Source organism: Phoxinus phoxinus (assembly GCF_949152265.1).
Source record: "Phoxinus phoxinus genome assembly, chromosome: 2".
NCBI classification, from domain to species: Eukaryota; Metazoa; Chordata; class Actinopteri; order Cypriniformes; family Leuciscidae; genus Phoxinus; species Phoxinus phoxinus.
This window is the reverse complement of record NC_136877.1, coordinates 24,192,426-24,209,869: the sequence shown is the minus strand read 5'-3', so window position 1 is coordinate 24,209,869 and position 17,444 is coordinate 24,192,426. Positions and strand designations below refer to the sequence as shown.

Sequence of the window (17,444 nt, the reverse complement as noted above, 5' to 3'; positions counted from 1 at the left end):
CACAGTTAAAACCTTTAGTGACCATGAAATTAAAATTGACAATACGTGTTTTTTTAATGGAATATTGCTTCATTTTTTTTTTATTCATGTGCCCTCAAAATGTTTATGATTAACATATAGTATTTGGTTAACATAACTTAAGTTATTCATCGCTGCAACTTTAAGGCCAATTGGTGGATAAAGACATACGACATAAATAACGTTACTTACTTGTAAATATACATCTATTTGTACACTACATTTAAATGCATTTTAATATAGAGGACCAGTGAAACATAGCTGAGCTTTAGCTTCTTGACGTTCTCTTTGGTTGTTAGCTAATACTTTTTTTTATTTTAGAAACCATCCTTTCTAAATTAACTGTTAATAAATAATATTTTATGACCCTGAGAAATCGAGAACTAAATCATCCCTTTTCACGGTGTTATTATTGTTATTTTGGAGTTTGGACTGCAATTCTGTGGTGAATAATGCCGTGCACGATTTCTTCGGTCTGAATCGGTGATCATCAGCTCGTCTGTCCTGTCTGTCACATGTGATTCTAGCCGCAGCATTTTTTGGATCCTGTGTGTTAGCTGTTTTGAACTATGGAACGTAAGTTTTATGGTGGTATTATATTGATCAAGATCCTATTAATCTTATATTTTTTAATGCATTATGTTGTGACCATCTTGGATCCTGATTCTGTTTTAAACATACATAACTGTAACATTAAGGTAATTTATCAAGGAAAACAAAATGAAGGACAAGCGTAATATGCCCTATTTTGTCTTTTTTCACGTTCACAGATGTGGTGCAATCTTCGATCCCATCAAAGGAAAGCGCTCTCTTGGGAGTTGAGGTGATTTCACTGTCATTCACACTAATTTCTTATTCAAGCTGCTCCGTTGTTTAGAGCCAGCTTTTTCGACGTTCTAATTAATGGTCTGTTAAGCATGTCATAATGTATAAATATGAATACTTATGTTAATTCTGCTAATGTGTGAACTATTAATGAAAAAGTCGAATTTTTGGGGGGTCTCTGGGTGAGCTTGGGGTCTCTCTGGATCTGTAAAAGTTGGAAATCATGAAACAGTTGATTGTTGCAGATGGGCTCACACTGTGTATGATGTACAGAAACTTTAGTCAATAAGATTCTGAATGTCACTTTTCACAGTCTTCAACCACAACCAAAGCGGAGGCTTTTACCAAAGCATTCCTGAAAAATAGCCTTCCCCAAATGAAAGATGCAGCCATTGAGGACATGATGTTGCGCAAGGCGGTAGTACTTGAATTTAAAAGACCGAAAAAGAAGGGAAAGAAAAGCAAGGCCAAGGGACTGAATGCCAAAGAAAGAAGACAGCTGAAAATATTCCAGCTCAAACCTGAACATCAAAAGTCTGTATTAGAGGTTTCATTATGTTTACTCTTTCTCCTTGAATCATGCATTACATTATATCAGCAAAACTTCAGCTTATCACTAAAATCATATGTTTTTGTCTATGGATTTCATTGTAGATATGAACTCTTCTTGCCTCTGCATGAGCTATGGAAACAGTACATTGAGGATCTGTGCAATGGATTGAAACCAGAAAGGTCATAATTTTAGGAAGATGCTCTTCAGAATATCTGGCTCATGGGTATAATTTCAATTCCAGTCTTGCTAACGCTCCATGAATGTGCTGCCTGTTTCTTTTGAACACAGCAACCCACAGATGATCCAGCAGAAGCTCTTGAAAGCTGATTTCCATGGTGCTGTCTTGACAGGTATAACGTCATGCATATTTGAAAACGTCTGCACACAAAGGCACACATTTTTGGTTTAGTGGCAGTATATGCAGATTTCCGATTTATTGTTGATATTTTGAGCGTAAAGTGGAACCTTATGTTCTCTCATTTTTTCCCCCATAGTTGTCAGATCAAAGTGCCCTTCGTATGTGGGTCTAACTGGCATCTTGGTGCAGGAAATGAAGCACATCTTCAAAATCATTACAAAGGAGGACAAACTAAAAGGTATATACATATGAACTATAGGTTTCACAGCATTTCATGAATGTGTGAGAAATGAGTGAGTGTGTCAAAAATGCCAAGCTTCTGTCCACTAGATAAAGGAAGGAGAAGCCTTTAGGTGCAAAAAAAGTAAAGTTTTTCCCCTGTGCCTTTATGCGTTGTGGTAATCAAGTCAAAGTAACATTTATGTAAAAGTTTGCCCATCAAAGTCTGTTGTCTTGCATGCAGCTGTCGGGCTGTTTTATCATTGTCTACGCTGTTTGGCACAATATATACCAGTACTGACAATAACTAACTATTTACATCTCATTTTACGTAAACTTTAGCATATCGCAAAATGCTGTATGGAACACAAATGCACTTAAATTCTAAGAATGTGCATAAAAATGTATTGAGTATGTGTTTTTTTATCTGGTAAGAAGACATGCACACGAACTATGATAGAAACGCATTTAAAGAATAAATCCCTCAATGCGCAACAAAGAACTCGTGTGACTTTGCCTCAACAGAGGTTGTGATTGGATAGCTGGAATTAGCTGCAGACCAATTACATTATACTGCATCTCAAATATTGGTTCAGTTATTCTGAAATGCAGAATAACTAAACCAACATTTAGTCTATCATCAAAATGGTTAATAATGCCCTTCAGTAATTCCCTTCTATAAATTATAGAAATATGCTCTTCAGTAATTCCCTCTGGATTACTGACATTTCTTCCCTCCTCTCTCTTTCTCTCTCTCTCTACAGTAATACCGAAGAGGAACAGTGTGTTCAGTATGGAGATTGGTGATTTCGTAACTCACATCTATGGCAGCAAGTTTGAACTGCGCTCCAGTGAGCGGTCAGCAAAGAAATTCAAAGTAAAAGGAACTATTGACTTGTAATGGAAAGTCTTAAACATCGTGTCAATTTTAAATGTGAGCTGATACTGGAGCCTGGGAGACTATGAAGAGCAGATGCTCAGTCATTATGGATTTGGCCAAGCAGGAAACTATATTGGGGATTTAGGAAGAGTAGTAGCGTTTGACTGTCCACCAGAGGGAGACCTTTTTCTTTCTTTTTTTTGGAGAAGATAGGAAGAATAAATCTGGCCTGTCAGTTCTCACTTTCTCTCTCGCTCTCTCTGTCACGATCTCTGGTATCTACCACTTCCTTTTATTATATAAAACTCTGGTTATGACCTCATTTAGTCACCAAGGGTAGTCGGCACTGCAAATGCAAAATGTCCCATTACTTCTGTAATAACATTTTATGACAATAGATCCACAAGTATGTTTAATTTGCACAATTATTCCCCATGGTGGGAGGTATTTAAGTAAGTTCTCAAATTAAAGTTGTGTAAAATAAGCAGAGTATTGTTAGTTGAATGAGCAGGATCTCCAGTTCAAAGTGTATACTGAGGGGAATTGGTATGATTTTGAAGTTATTTGGTTCCGTTTCAGTGCTGTTTATTTTGTAGTATTTGCCTGCTCACAAAACGAGGAACTTGTTTGTCCCTCCTCGAAACAAGGCCTGATTCTTGGAGACTTGTTAAGTGATTTATCAATGCCTCTTCTGGTAATGCCAGGGAATTTCCACATTCCTAGACACAGAACTGGTTTTGCAAATAAGTACGTAAGAGTTTGTTACTAACTGTATTGGCTTAGAGAAAAAAAAAACTGGATTATTTGGCATTTAGTGCTTAGAACTTAGTACAGAATTTGGCAACCGTGTTTGAATTAATTGAAGGTGAAAAAACATTGACTGCTTATGTAAAAAACGACAATGATGACCATTCTTGCAAATACACATGAAGTCCTTTCATCATTCTGATGTGCAATGTCTTTTATGAGAAGAGAGGTTCTTTACACTTTATGTCTCCTATGTGGTCAATGTGTAAATAGGGTTGTATCATAAGGGTGTGCACTTCCTTTAAACCACATTTTATATTTGTACAAGAAATATGTAGCCTATTAATTGTCATATACAATTTCAGGTTATGTGTATTAAATGGCTGTGCCATGCTCATATAACAAGCCTGTTCTTTGCAGTCACTTTGCATATTTTTTTTCTGTAAAAAAAAAGAAGAAAGAAAAACTTGTTAGACTGGCTTTGCCACCCGATTGGTTTAAGGGCCAAAGTTCTGTGGTTGTGTTGACGCTTTTGCTTAATGAATCAGATAAAGAGTTCTCTGCTATCTGAGCCCATACTGTTAATCAGATGAACAAATGTTTTTACTCTCAGTAATATCCTCTTCACATACAGTGGCCAAAATTGACATCTTTTATAAAAAAAAGATTCATGCCAAATTGTGCAAACATTTTTGTCCAGCCAGTCACACAGAAATGATTAACGCATATAAAAACGAGAGAACCAACAAAATATTAATAACTGACTAAGTTGTAGTCAATGGATGCTTTTTTATGTGGGTTTTTTTTTTTTCTATGCATTTTTGCTTATAGTTAAATAAAGTGTGTGGCTGTAGTTTGCCTGTTTTGCCGGGTAAATACCTTAACCGAGTTTGGTGTTTTACTCTTCCCTCATATTTAAAAAATATATAAAACACATATATCTAAAATATTTTCCTCATATTTTGATGGTTTGATCAAACATGTAGGGTCATTGCCTCTGGATATTGACCACTACTGTACTTCCTTCATTGAACTTGAAAATAATTTAATGGAAAAAAATCTGAACGGGAATGAGAAGATAAGGAAATGTTAGTTATTGTTCTGCAAATACTACGGAACTTTTTACTACGTCATGCACTGCACCTAAATGCATTTTTTAAATACGGTACTCTTCCAGCCTGTAGTTAGGTATCTCATATTATGTTTCTTCCACATAGTTTCCACATATTCAAGCAAAAGTTTTCCCCCTTTTTAAATGTTTATGTGCAAAAGCCTCAGCTATGTATTATTTCCCTTTGAAGGGATATGAGGAACATGTTTTTTGTTTGTTTTTTCGGGGGGTTTTTGGTTATGAAATGTCATTGACTATTCTAGGACTTGAGTTATGCATCAGTAGTGTTTACGTCAAATACCTGTTTGCTTCTCAGATGTGTGTTTTTTTAGCTGCCCTTTTAATACAATCAATTTCTTTGACAGAAACTTTGCTTAAGTCTTTGAACGAGCTCTTCTGTGCTCTAAATCACTCACAAACTTTTAATAATTCGATCATCTCTATTCGTTTTTTGCCAAATATTAGTTGGATTAATGCATTTTGCAAGACATTGCATTATTTCAGGCTTTTCTTCTTCAGAAAGATCTTTATTCCTCCCCATATTGCATTAGATCTCTGAATTGCTTAAAGCTGCCGTCGGCAACATTTTTTTTGATCAAATTCAGTGAAATTGACTCTATAATCCGACAGAACAACATAAATAAGGTTTTAGAAAAAAAAAACGAGCTTCTAACTCCACCTGGAGAGTGTTATTTTGTTTTGCAAAAATCCACCGCTCCCGGTTCATCGGGTCTAATCAGCGCAGGGGTGTGTGAGATCTGACTGTCAATCACAGGTCGTGCACAAATCACAGATCCCCCTCCCTCGGGCGGATGTTACAATATCACATACACACGACACGCCTGAAGTTCGCCTGAAGATTGTACGAAGCATGATGGCAGAGAGAAAATCTAATAACAAGCTTCCAATTCCTTGGTTATTGTTATCTATGGATAGATTAGCCAGGGCAGCCACCTCCGAGTCTATGGTGTTGATCGATGCTGAAGAGACGGACGCGTTCACAGAAAATCACGTACACACGCACTGACGATGGGCGGGTGCTCGTTGGTAGTGGGGGAAGGGCATGAGAGTTGTAAACATTGTCTAAGTCCACTCAATCTGCCAGACTTGCCGACGGCAGCTTTAATAATGTGGAACAAACTTTCCATTTACTTAAGACATGGCAAAATATTGTACAAACAGTGAATATTTGTTACTTTACAAACCTGTCTAAGATTGAGACCAGATATCTGAAATAAAGATATGTAAAATAAAACAAAGTCGGAATGTTTATTGTGCTGACATCCTACTGATATGTCACTTGCATAATCAAGTGTTCATTAAACAGATTTTAATAGTTTTCATTTTAGTGAACAATATCAACACATTATTTTTTTCAATCACATGCACTGTGAAATAAATTAGGCAGGCGAGCAAAAATACAGCACCGATAATACCAGTATTATCATAAATGTTCAATTTTATTTGATGAACATGAGGCCTAAAAATGTCATGACAGTGTGTATATATATATATATATATATATATTCAAATGCTCATATTTTGTGCAAGTGTGTCTAGAGTACATGTCTGAGTTTGGTCAAGAACAAGGAAGGTAACACTTAGAAAATAGTAGCAGTTCTGGAATTTCCCCTTTTCAAACAGGAAATACAACTTATGACACTGTATAAAAGGTCTGTCTCAACCAATCTGCAAAGAGAAAGAAGTGATTTGTAGTGCTGAACACAGAGGAGTATTTTCATAAAGTTTTTTTGGAACGAGGGAACTGCGAACAGATACAAAGTCTGTTTACCCAACAATTCACTGCTTTCCACGCCAATCAGGTATGTGGTAGCTCCTTGGTGAAATCATTATTAAGATGTTCAAATATTTATTTTATGTCTATATTGTATAATTTTATTGTATAATTTTATTTTGGGTGAAACCTTGACTTGAAGTGTTGGTTTGAAAGTACTGTAAAAAAACAACAACACCGGTACATTGAAATCAATTTGACGTTGTCAATATTTTTACGTTTTACAGGCAGCAACAATGGATGATCTGACCTTTGCTATTCAGAACCGTGAGCGAATCAGGGTGGTGGCGAGATCTTTTGGCCGCGCTGGGAAGATGCTTCTAAAACCCGGGCGTATTCTTGTGGGAGAGGGCTGCTTGTTGAAGCTGTGCAGGCGTGGACCCAAACCCAAAGTGTTCTTCCTCTTCAACGACATCTTGGTCTATGGTAGCGTCATGGTGCCCGGTTGCTGGAACAATAAGAAGAAGATCGTTCCTTTGGAGGAGGTGCAGCAGGAAGATATGGAAGACGGAATGGCCATGGCCAACCAATGGCTCATCCGCATGCCACACAAGTCTTTCTACGTGTCGGCAGCCTCGCCTGAGGAAAAAATTGCATGGATGGGGCACATTGAGAAGTGCAAGACCCTCCGCATGCAAACTAAGGGCCTCCCCACTGACAATGATGCAGATAAGTTTGCTACCACCTGGATCCCTGACAAGGCTTCAGCCATCTGCATGCGCTGCACAAGGAACTTCAATGTCGCCACTCGGAGGCACCACTGCCGAAAATGCGGCTATATAGTATGTCGAGCTTGCTCGAAGAGCCGGGCCTTGATACCAAACATCTCTTCCAAGCCCGTGAGAGTTTGCCGGAACTGCGTGAGCAGCACACAAGAGGGAAAGGTGCAGGGACAGAAGAGAAAAAAGGTAAAGCACTGGAAGAAGAACTCCGTAGAGGAATCACCAACACTACCTGAGTTTGAGACGTCCAGCGATGAGGATCTCGAAGACAAGAACGGGTACCAGGTGCCCACCAAGTGGTTCAACAACCAGTTGGAAAAGGAGGATTACTCCCCATACTGCTACATAAAGCCCATGCACATGAACCCTCCCCACACTGGACTCTGAACGTGATGTGAGCAACTATTATTATGAACTATGCTGAAATTGAACATATTTTGCAGTTGACCACAGATGCACAGAGACGGATACCAGCAGTTATTAAGTATTTTGCACTAAAGTATGAGTTACTACGACTTCTGTTTTGCTCTTCTTTGTATTTGTATATATATTTGAATACTCTATTTTCATTGTATTATAAATGGTTTGTATTAGCATATCGTGAGCTTAGAATTATAAGGTTCTATCTCCACTTTTGGTTGAAATTGAGTTTTTGACATAATCTGATCCATTAGGTGTTTATTAATTTTATTTTTGGAAAAAAAAATATTGTTATTAGTTATTAATAAAATAAAAATGTTCCATCTCAGTTTTGCCAGATGGAATGTAAAAACGTTGATGCTCAATATCTCAGAACTACCCTAAACGGAGATAGAACCTTATAATTCTAAGCTCACGATATGTATAAAATGAACCATGTGACTTTTGCAATCAATATAAAAAAGCATTATTTTAAAATATTTTGGTATTGTATTAAATACTTGGTGGGAAACACAAACACACACCAGTTTTTGTAAATGTTTGTTTATAAACCGAAGAAATAATTACAACATTAACAGTGTGGATCATATTAAATTCAATATTTTCAATAGAAGCATCCTCACTAAAGACAGCTTCTTACTGCAGACCTATAACCTTTAAGGGCGGAAGATATAGTGTTATCAGAGTGGACAGTGACTGCTTCTCGGATAGATACAATTGCAATAAAAATAAAAAACATTGCATCCTTTTTTGGGACATGATTTCCGTATTGTAGAATAGGTCACATGACTGTAACTTCTAATGGACCCTTTTCACAGACGCATTTCCCAAATAACTAACTTCATTAATTTATTGAGGTTTTTAATATTTTCATTTAAAACAAATAATGTACCATACTCTGCAATGCATTAAATTACCCTGGCATTAAATTACAAAACATACTCACACACACAATTCTACAAGGTACGATAGAGTGACATGCAGCCATTAAGAAATTTGTTAAAGACGAGAATGAACAGAATGATAGTGAGACATAATCCAAATTATTATTAGAGGAAATAAACATTTGTCAATTTATTTGCTATAGCACAACAGAGAATCAAGAAATGAGGCCATCAACTTAATAGCACATAATGTGAATTAGATTATAAATAAAACTTGTAGCAAGACTCTTTTTACATTGGGGGATTGTAGCAAAAATGTCAATACAGCAGCAATTGTTAAAGGAACACTCCGACTTTTTGGGACTTTAGCCTATTCACCTTATCCCCCAGAGTTAGATAAGTCCTTACATACCTTTTTCATCTCCGTGCGTGCTATAAGTCTGTTTGACGCACCCACCGCTAGCCTAGCTTAGCACAAAGACTGGATGTAAATGGTTGCAGCTAGCATTGTAATCCAAATAAGTGACAAAATAACGCAAACATTTTCCTATTTACATGTTGTGATTTGTATAGTCACAGAGTGTGCAAAAAACAGTCACATGAGACACAGACATATTTTAACCGTATAAATACTGGGAACTATATTCTCTGAAGGCGAAGCACTGCTACTTGGGCGGAGTGATAGCCGCAGTTTTGTAATATTGAAATATTAATATTTCAAAGTAGCCTATGTGTGGTTAATTAGCATTACTCTGTACTTAAATGCATAATTATACTGTAACAATGACACCCTAAAATAAAGTGTAACCACTTTATGTGTGATGTTTCATAATATGTTTCCCAAGGAGCATAATTTTCAATGCAAAGAACCATTTCAGCTAACACAGTCTCACCCCAAAACGTCACATACTGACAGGTCTTGACCATACGGCAACATACGACGAAAAGGGTACCCTTTAACGTCCATATGTGACGATTCGGGTATGGTTGGGTTTAGGTATGCGTTAGGGTACCGCTAGGAGGCGCTGCTGGTGCGCTTATGTCTGCGTCTCATATTGACGTTATAGGGGTACCCTTTTCGTCGTATGTTGACGTATGGTCAAGACCCGTCAGTATATGACGTTTTGGGGTGCAGCATAAAAGGGTTCTTCAGGAGGTCTAAATAGAAGTTTTATATAAGTAAAGAAGCTCTACATAACCATCTATTTTTAGATGTGTACTAACAATTGATTGGTTGAACAAGTCAAACAAAGTGTGTTGATTACAAAACAAAAACAGCCATCTTGCATAGGCAATTACTCTGAAAGTGGTTAGAGATAGCATACTTTCACCAGGGCATGCAGAGCTGAAAAGTCATAAAATAGTTGAGTTGTGATGTGCACATACAAGCTGAGCAAGTTTTCTGCACTCATAAGAACTGTGGTGGGAGAAATAGAAACAACTCTTTAAAAAACACCTTTTTCTTTTGCATATAATTTCCATGACTTTTTGGCACACTGGAAAAATGTGTATTTACAGTAACAAAACCAGCGCATCAGGTGAGATCAACTTTCACACACATCCCTGTTGTTTACTTTCATTGGACATGATAAAATAGAAGAGGAAATCCACAAGTTTGTTCAAATGCAAACTACTTGATCAGAGACTCATTACCAAAGAAAACTACCAAAGAAACACCACTGTCTTACTGTACAGAAACTCCAACACATCACAGTCTTAGAGCTTGATTGGGAACTAGAGAAGCAAAGTTCATTATATGGTTTAAAGAAAAGCTGTGTCTAAATACAAGCTCCATTTCTTTGCATTACAAACAAGACACTATAATGTCTTCAATAGAGCTGCTTATAGCTGAATTGAACTCATTTCGTAATACAACCCTTTACTGTCAACACTGAACTGACTTCAGCTGAATAATGACATTATTGCCTTTTTCAGAGTTGCGTTACAGCAGAATTTAATTATTTGCATCATTGATCATTATTTTCCTGTTTATCACTGTATTGCATAAAGTGCTATATAAATAAAAGTGCTTTTGTTAGTTTACCCAAACCTCAAAATCCTGTCATCATTTACTCACCCTTATGTTGTTCCAAACCTATGACTTTTGTTGTTCTATGGAACACAAAATAAGATATTTTGAGGAATGTTGGTGACTTCCACGGTGACTTCCACTAAGACATATCAAAAAAAAATAGCCACAGAGGGAAGAAAGTCATTCAGGTTGGAAATTACAGGAGGGTGGGTGAAGTTTGAGGGTGAGTGAAAACATGACTGAATTTTATTTTTATTTATTTATTTTTATTTTTTGGTGAACTACTCCTTTAAGGTAAGGTCTTCATTGAGTGCATGTAGATCTAAAAGGGTTTAATGTGTCTTTTCATGTTTTGCCTGAAAGCATGCAATGTGTCCCATTTAGACGACAGACAGCGAATGCATACACCTTAATATGAGGAAGTAGCTGTATTTTTCTTGGCTAACAACTGAGGTTATACAACCACCTTGACAACCCTTTTGTACAAAAAATAAATGACATGTCAGCACCGAGGGTTTCACTGCATTCTTGTGTAATGTTTGAAGTATTTCATTTGATTTGTTTGCACTTATATTTGCAGTGTGGTTTTCACCTCTTAAGTCTGTTAGTTCTCACGGTGTGTGAGTGTGCTCTGTAGCTTATGACATCAGAGAGGCCATTCTAAGAAAAGCAGAGACCTGCTGCTCTCCAGGAAACCATATGAATTGTACCACAAACAACCCCCTCACACTAAATGCATCTCTAAAGCACGCAGTGTGTTTATCGTGTAATTTACACGCGAAAGTGATTTTTTACGTGCATAGGATACGCATGGGTTGGTTAGGGTAGTGGTGTGGGGGAGCGTGTGTATTAGAAGTTTGGGTAGAAGAGTGAGACACTGTGGTTCAATAGCCAACCTCTTTTCAGTTTAAAATAAATTTTGTAATGAGAAAAATGAATAGCATTTTCTAAACATGAAAACATCCTTAATTTCTTGGCAGTCCACATACCTCTTATAATGAAAAACTCAGTCGATACAACACCCACCAAAGCAAGTGAACTAGTGGACTTTCCTGGTGTGAATACACCCTATAGGGCGGGTGTATTCACACCAGGAAAGTCCACTAGTTCACTTGCTTTGGTCCGGACCAAATACAATGTGTGGTTCGCTTTCACACTGCCCTTTTTGTAAGTGAACCAAAATGTGTAAACAAAACCACTCGTGTGCTTTCTAAGGTCATTCACCATGGAAATTCTCAAGCAGGGGTAAAGCAGGAAGTGCAAAATCAGGCTAATCATGGAGATATTTCGTAGTGCAATTTTTATTATTTTACTGATTTGGTAAAGCTACTAACGCAATATGAAGAAACTAATGAGCATCATGCATTTGCTATTTAAACAACATGATGCAGGACATGAAAATGATTTCTGTTCCGGGCTGAAACTAGCAAAAAACACTTGCGTCGTGCCTGGCTCTTCATTGCCCCGGGGGTGTGATAGGGCCTGTAATCTCAATCTACATGACAAAACCAAACATGACATGCAGTGTGTTTACATTCCTTTATTTTTTGTTAATTACTTCATTAGGTACATTAATACTCTACCATGAATTATTCACTGATTTTAATACACAATAAACCTTGTTGTGCAGTTAAAGCTTCAATTATTATTATTTTTTTTCATTTTCCATTAACAGTTAAAATAATATTTCTGTTTTTTACACAGTAGTACTATAAAATAAATAAAATAACATTTCATAACTGTATAATACTATACAGTATTATTAAAAATCAACGGTGTAATACTGTACTTAAACATGGTAAAAATTACAGTAAAATAATGTGTTTAATTTTACAGTATACTTAACACTACTGTAATGTTACGGTAATTTTACTGTTGAATGAAATACAGCAACTACTGGATAACTGTTGCCAGTAAGTTACTGTTAATTTGACAAGAATTGTTTTACAGTGCAGCATAACTGTTTTTAACATTGAAAACAATAAGAAATGTTCTTGATTTCTGAAGGATCATTTTATATTTATTATACTTGAGTAAAAAATCATAAAAAAATCTTGCCGGCCCAAAACTTGATTGGTTGTGTATATGACGTGCTAGGTAAAAACAAATGGAAAATAAATTAAGGATCTTAAAAGAGCATGTGATCATGGGTTATTCCTGCAGCAGTGAAATACCGCTGTGTTAATCATGTTACAATGTGTTACAGAGAGGTTCAGGATCTTTAGTTTGTGAAAGTTCCCTAAACAGCTTCAACAGTCTCTTCAGTATGCAGGTGTATTTAATAATCAAACAAAAAGGTTTACAACTTAAATCTCTTCAGCTCAAAAAAAAAACTAATCTTCTTTGTTTCACAGAGGTACATGTCCTTTCCCCAGCCAAACACACCGTTAACAGTTTCTCACACACAGTTTAGAGCCTGCTGCGGTCTTATTAGCTGCAGCAGCTGTGCTCTCCGGCAGCTTCGGTTCTTGCTTCAGCCATGCATCTGAGGGCAATGTGTCTGCCCTCTAGAACACATCTCATGATGCCACACATTATATATTGCACAGAGTGTAGCCTTAAAATAACATTGAACTATTTCATCATTTTTGTGAAAATAGTATGTATTATTGAATCAATAAAGACATTGTCATTTAAGTCACTGTTATATTGATTAGTGCTCTCTTAGGTAAACTCTGCTGTTCATCCAAATTCTCTATATATAAAATACTGTAAATACTGTATTTTCTGCTGTAAAATACATATAGCAAACAAATTGATTTTAGCATAAATGATAATAAAAATGCTGACTCTGCAAAAACTTCGCAAATATCTCTATCCCATGTTTTATATTAATAGCAAATCTAAAAGTTAAATCTACTAAAAGATTGTTCACCAAAGAATGAAAACTCTGCCCTCATTTACTCACTCTAACGTCATTTCAAACCTGTATGACATTCTTTCTTCTTCAGAACACAAAATAATATATTTTATATTACGTGCTTTCGATCCATACAATGCAAATCAATTGTAAACAAAACTGTTTGCTTACCAACATTCTTCAAAAATATATTATTTTATGTTCCACAGAAGGAAGTCAGACGGGTTTGCAAAAACATAAGGGTGAGCAAATTATGTACTATTCTTTTAACTGTACTGAAATGGTACATCAGGTGGTTTTGATTTCACATTTCGGAAAAGATTTGCTGGATTTCTTTGAGTATTTTAAACATTTACTGTGAAACTGTTACTCTGGTAAACTGGATTAAAGAACAATGTCTGAACACCTAGGCCTACAATTTTTATTGTAAGGAAAAATAAAAGGAAAAACACAGATTTCAAAAACAACAACAACAAAACCTAAACTAAAAAAAGCTTCAGGTACTATAGTCAAACATGGCTTAGACTAAGCAGGAAACATTAACCCACTATTTTTGTCCATACTCCACTTTGGCTCCAAGCTCTTTTGTGGCAAACGAGATTAAAGTAGTAAGCACTCGCATCTGCATAGAGGAATTACCCATTACTAGAAAAATGAGTTGAGCCAGGTCAACCCAATCCAGATTGCCCAGTACTGCCATGACGTCAGAGTACAGTTTCTTCTTTTGTTGAGGAGGCATCTCCATTATGATCTGATGAAGAGGCTGGAATTTATCATTAGTCATCCACCATCCCACAGCACCTCCCAGAGCACCACCTACATAATACAATAGATCATCAAATTTTAAGTTGTTCACTAAATGTTCTCTGTATTTTTTTGTTTTGCAATTCCAACTTTTTCTACATGCTTTAATCAAACTTCCTTAATTTTTCATATAGGCCAACATTGTGTTTAGATATTATTACAAAAAGATCAACATACTGTTTTTAGTACCATTGATTCATATTTTGAATTAATTTTGAATAATTGTTAATTTTTTTATAGTATAAACTAGAAATTATAAATGTAAACCGGTATTATAAATATTATAGACCATTATAGAATAGTTCCTGACTTCCGGTCCTTGATTCTGATTGTTAAGCCACGTTGTAATTATTATTATTATTATTATATAGCCATGTTGTAGGGTACTCTACACACATAAATTACTTGATGTGCATTGAGGAAATATTAAAATAAAATATCTTATGGACTAACCGTTTTATAAAAAGCAATACGCCCAATGAAGATGTGGTTTACAGTGAATTTAGAACAGCAAAGGGGGGTATTTAATGCTTTATTTTAGTAGCCTACATAAAGTTAAACTAAATAAAAATTATTGTATGAAGAATTAAAAAATTGACTTGGCAATATAGCTGAAGTCAATTAAGTTGAAGTAGGTTTTGTTTATATTTTATTTTAGTCAACGCTGGCGCCAGATAACAATACACAGTTGTTTATAGATATTATACCACCACCTTGTGGTTAAGAACTGCAGTAAGTCAAAGTTTGTGGATGACAAAAAATTAAACCAATACATACCAATAAATATACCGGGTGGCCCTCCGAGTAGCCCCCCTAAAAACGCCCCTCCGCCCGCGGTAGCAGCTCCTTTGGCTGAGTGCTGTACTGCTGCTTTAATCTGCCTGCTATCTGATATTTTACAGCAGAGCCCCATTACATCGTCTATTTGACGCTTCATTGTGTTGTGTTCAAAAGCACTGCCTGGGAAGGAGAAAAATGTATCAAAGAGCTGTCTATTCTCAAATGCAAGTTGATAACACTGCGCAGAGTGTCGTAGGCCTAAACGGGTTCTAACAAACAAGACTGTAACTGCAACTGTCGTAGTTGTGATACAAATCAAAGTAAATAATGTTAAAGCTACAATTATATAAAATATGTACATTCCCATGGCCTACATCTGCTTTTGACAATATTTAACAATAGGCACGTCTTGTAAACTACATCACAGCTTTCATAAAACTTTTGGTAGGCTATATTACCTCCGTTTCTTCTGTTGACGTTATTTAAGATAGAGAAAGTGAAAGTGACATCACTTCCGCTCATATAAGCATCACTTTGCTCTTTGCTCCGCTGCAATTACTTTTAATTTGATATCCATCGGAGCATCACCTCAACATACAATTGTCGAAACAACCAACAATAGGCCCACCTGTTGGACAAAGTAGAAATTACAGCGAACAAAAGGTGTGTGTGTGTGTGTGTGTGTTCTAGGCTAGATTGTGCCAGAATATTATATATTTCTTTTGAGAAAAAAATAAATACTTACATTATAATGAACGTCAAACCCACGAGGGAAGGATTTGTTATTTTTTTATTTAAACCACACAAACTCCTTGAATCCAGTAAATGTTGTGTGTGTGTTATGTTGTGTGTGTATTCCAAGTCCAAGTGTGAAATGTCCTTAAGTCTTGGACCACTCCGATGAACACAATGTTTAATTTTAATAATATATATATTATATAAAATAATATAGGCTATTGCCTAATAAGTCCGGGTCAAAATGACCAGAGGGAAGGATTAGGGTTACATTTTACATGTGACATCAAGAATGTAAACAGTAGCGAACTAGCAGCAACCACATTCTTCTAGATTCCCAACACTGGACTTATAGTTCTACCAAATAGCCCAGTGTTTCTCAACCATTTTTAGTCGCGCTACAGTTTCTTATACATCAGAAGATATTTTAACTATAAATACACCTTTATCACACTTTTTGCTAACAAAATGCCAATAGTCATTAGTTTAAAGTCAATAGTTAAACCTAAGTAGGCTAACTCTGTAAAGAAAACCCAGAAAGTTATATACACTTAAAAGGGTAACTTGCAGCGACATTCACCCTCAGGGTTCAATCTTCAAACTTCACATCAGCTTTGAGCTGGGTTTTAGTGTAATTGAGTATAGCAGCCAGAACCTGCTCCTGTAGAGTGGTATTCCCGTTAACTTGAGCTATTAACTGAGTGAGGTCAGTCCATTTCAGTGTACCCATTACTGCCATGATATCAGAGTACAGTTTCTCCTGCTGTGTAGGAGCCAACTCCATGATGATCTCAGGAAGTGGCTTGAACTGGCCACTGGTCATCCATCCTCCCAGCACACCTCCCAGAGCAGCACCTGTAAGCAATTTAGATAAATAAAACCAATCTATAGCACCATCTTGTGGTTAATAAGTTACCTAGACGTTTGAGGATTACAAGAAATCACGGGTTTAAACATTACCAACAGCTATACCAGCTGGACCTCCGATCAGACCTCCTACAAAAGCACCTCCACCAGCAACTGCGGCTCCTTTCGCCGAGTTCTTAAATGCTGCTTGTATCTTCTTATTTGCCGAGATTTCACAGCAGAGTTTCATTATATCATCTTTTCGATTTGCCATTTTGACGTCCTGAAAATATCAATAAACAAGGAAGAGGAAAAATTGCAAACGACACACAAAATCTTTAATCATTTCGGGTATTTTGGAGCCCTCGGTACTTTTCATGTTTGAGAAAATATCGACGCCCTGCATTTAAAAAAAAAAGTCTCTAGCCTCTCTAGCTTGATAAACTACTACTTAACAAGGCTTCGCAGTTCTTACCTGAGTGTCTTTCTTTAAACTCGAGCAGGTTTTAATTGTAAAGTTACTTTCGGTATCACATTCAAGAATTCCTATTTAGCCAATGCACTTCCGCGCGCTTAATGTCTAAACATTTGAATAGGCTAGTTGACTGTATTTCACTAGTCAGATGGACACAAAATAGGCTACGTGTCAAACAATCTATTGAATTTATTTTCAGGTCGTTGTAGTAAAACGAATTTAATTAAATAAATAATAAATGTTAACATTCTGTAAAATTGTGACACTGAAAACATTGCAGGAAATATAAGTAGCCTACATATTCGACGATAATCATTTAAAAGTAATAATGACTGCATTCTCAAGCTGAGTCATTCAAACCTTCGTTGATACCGTTATGG

General features: G+C 36.3%; 4 protein-coding genes across 6 annotated transcripts; 2 read left to right on the top strand and 2 right to left on the bottom strand.

Moving 5' to 3' along the window:
- Positions 1–16: 16 nt before the first annotated feature.
- Positions 17–5,957, top strand: pop4 (POP4 homolog, ribonuclease P/MRP subunit). Its single transcript, XM_079605068.1, has 7 exons — positions 17–594; positions 789–841; positions 1,157–1,377; positions 1,498–1,575; positions 1,685–1,746; positions 1,891–1,992; positions 2,738–5,957. Exons 1-7 carry the CDS (start codon positions 588–590, stop codon positions 2,872–2,874), a joined length of 660 nt encoding a protein of 219 aa, XP_079461194.1. The 5' UTR covers positions 17–587; the 3' UTR covers positions 2,875–5,957.
- Positions 5,958–6,403: 446 nt separating this feature from the next.
- On the top strand, positions 6,404–9,346 carry plekhf1 (pleckstrin homology domain containing, family F (with FYVE domain) member 1). Of its 3 annotated transcripts, none has more exons than XR_013796694.1 (3): positions 6,404–6,534; positions 6,734–7,799; positions 8,043–9,346. XR_013796694.1 is itself a non-coding variant. In XM_079605067.1 (2 exons), the coding sequence occupies exon 2, from the start codon at positions 6,743–6,745 to the stop codon at positions 7,613–7,615; it is 873 nt and encodes a 290-aa protein (XP_079461193.1). In that variant the 5' UTR covers positions 6,404–6,534; positions 6,734–6,742; the 3' UTR covers positions 7,616–9,346. The 3 variants fall into 3 exon arrangements, 1 of the variants encoding a protein (XP_079461193.1); XR_013796695.1 differs by having other exon boundaries at positions 8,060–8,369; XM_079605067.1 differs by having other exon boundaries at positions 6,734–9,346.
- Positions 9,347–13,828: 4,482 nt separating this feature from the next.
- Positions 13,829–16,586, bottom strand: LOC306989242 (protein C19orf12 homolog). Its single transcript, XM_079594724.1, has 4 exons — positions 16,324–16,586; positions 15,467–15,636; positions 15,006–15,188; positions 13,829–14,240 (listed from the first exon to the last, which is right to left on the bottom strand). Exons 2-4 carry the CDS (start codon positions 15,528–15,530, stop codon positions 13,972–13,974), a joined length of 516 nt encoding a protein of 171 aa, XP_079450850.1. The 5' UTR covers positions 15,531–15,636; positions 16,324–16,586; the 3' UTR covers positions 13,829–13,971.
- Positions 16,190–17,163, bottom strand: LOC306989247 (protein C19orf12 homolog). Its single transcript, XM_079594757.1, has 3 exons — positions 17,065–17,163; positions 16,704–16,872; positions 16,190–16,598 (listed from the first exon to the last, which is right to left on the bottom strand). Exons 2-3 carry the CDS (start codon positions 16,861–16,863, stop codon positions 16,333–16,335), a joined length of 426 nt encoding a protein of 141 aa, XP_079450883.1. The 5' UTR covers positions 16,864–16,872; positions 17,065–17,163; the 3' UTR covers positions 16,190–16,332.
- Between the last annotated feature and the right edge of the window lie 281 nt (positions 17,164–17,444).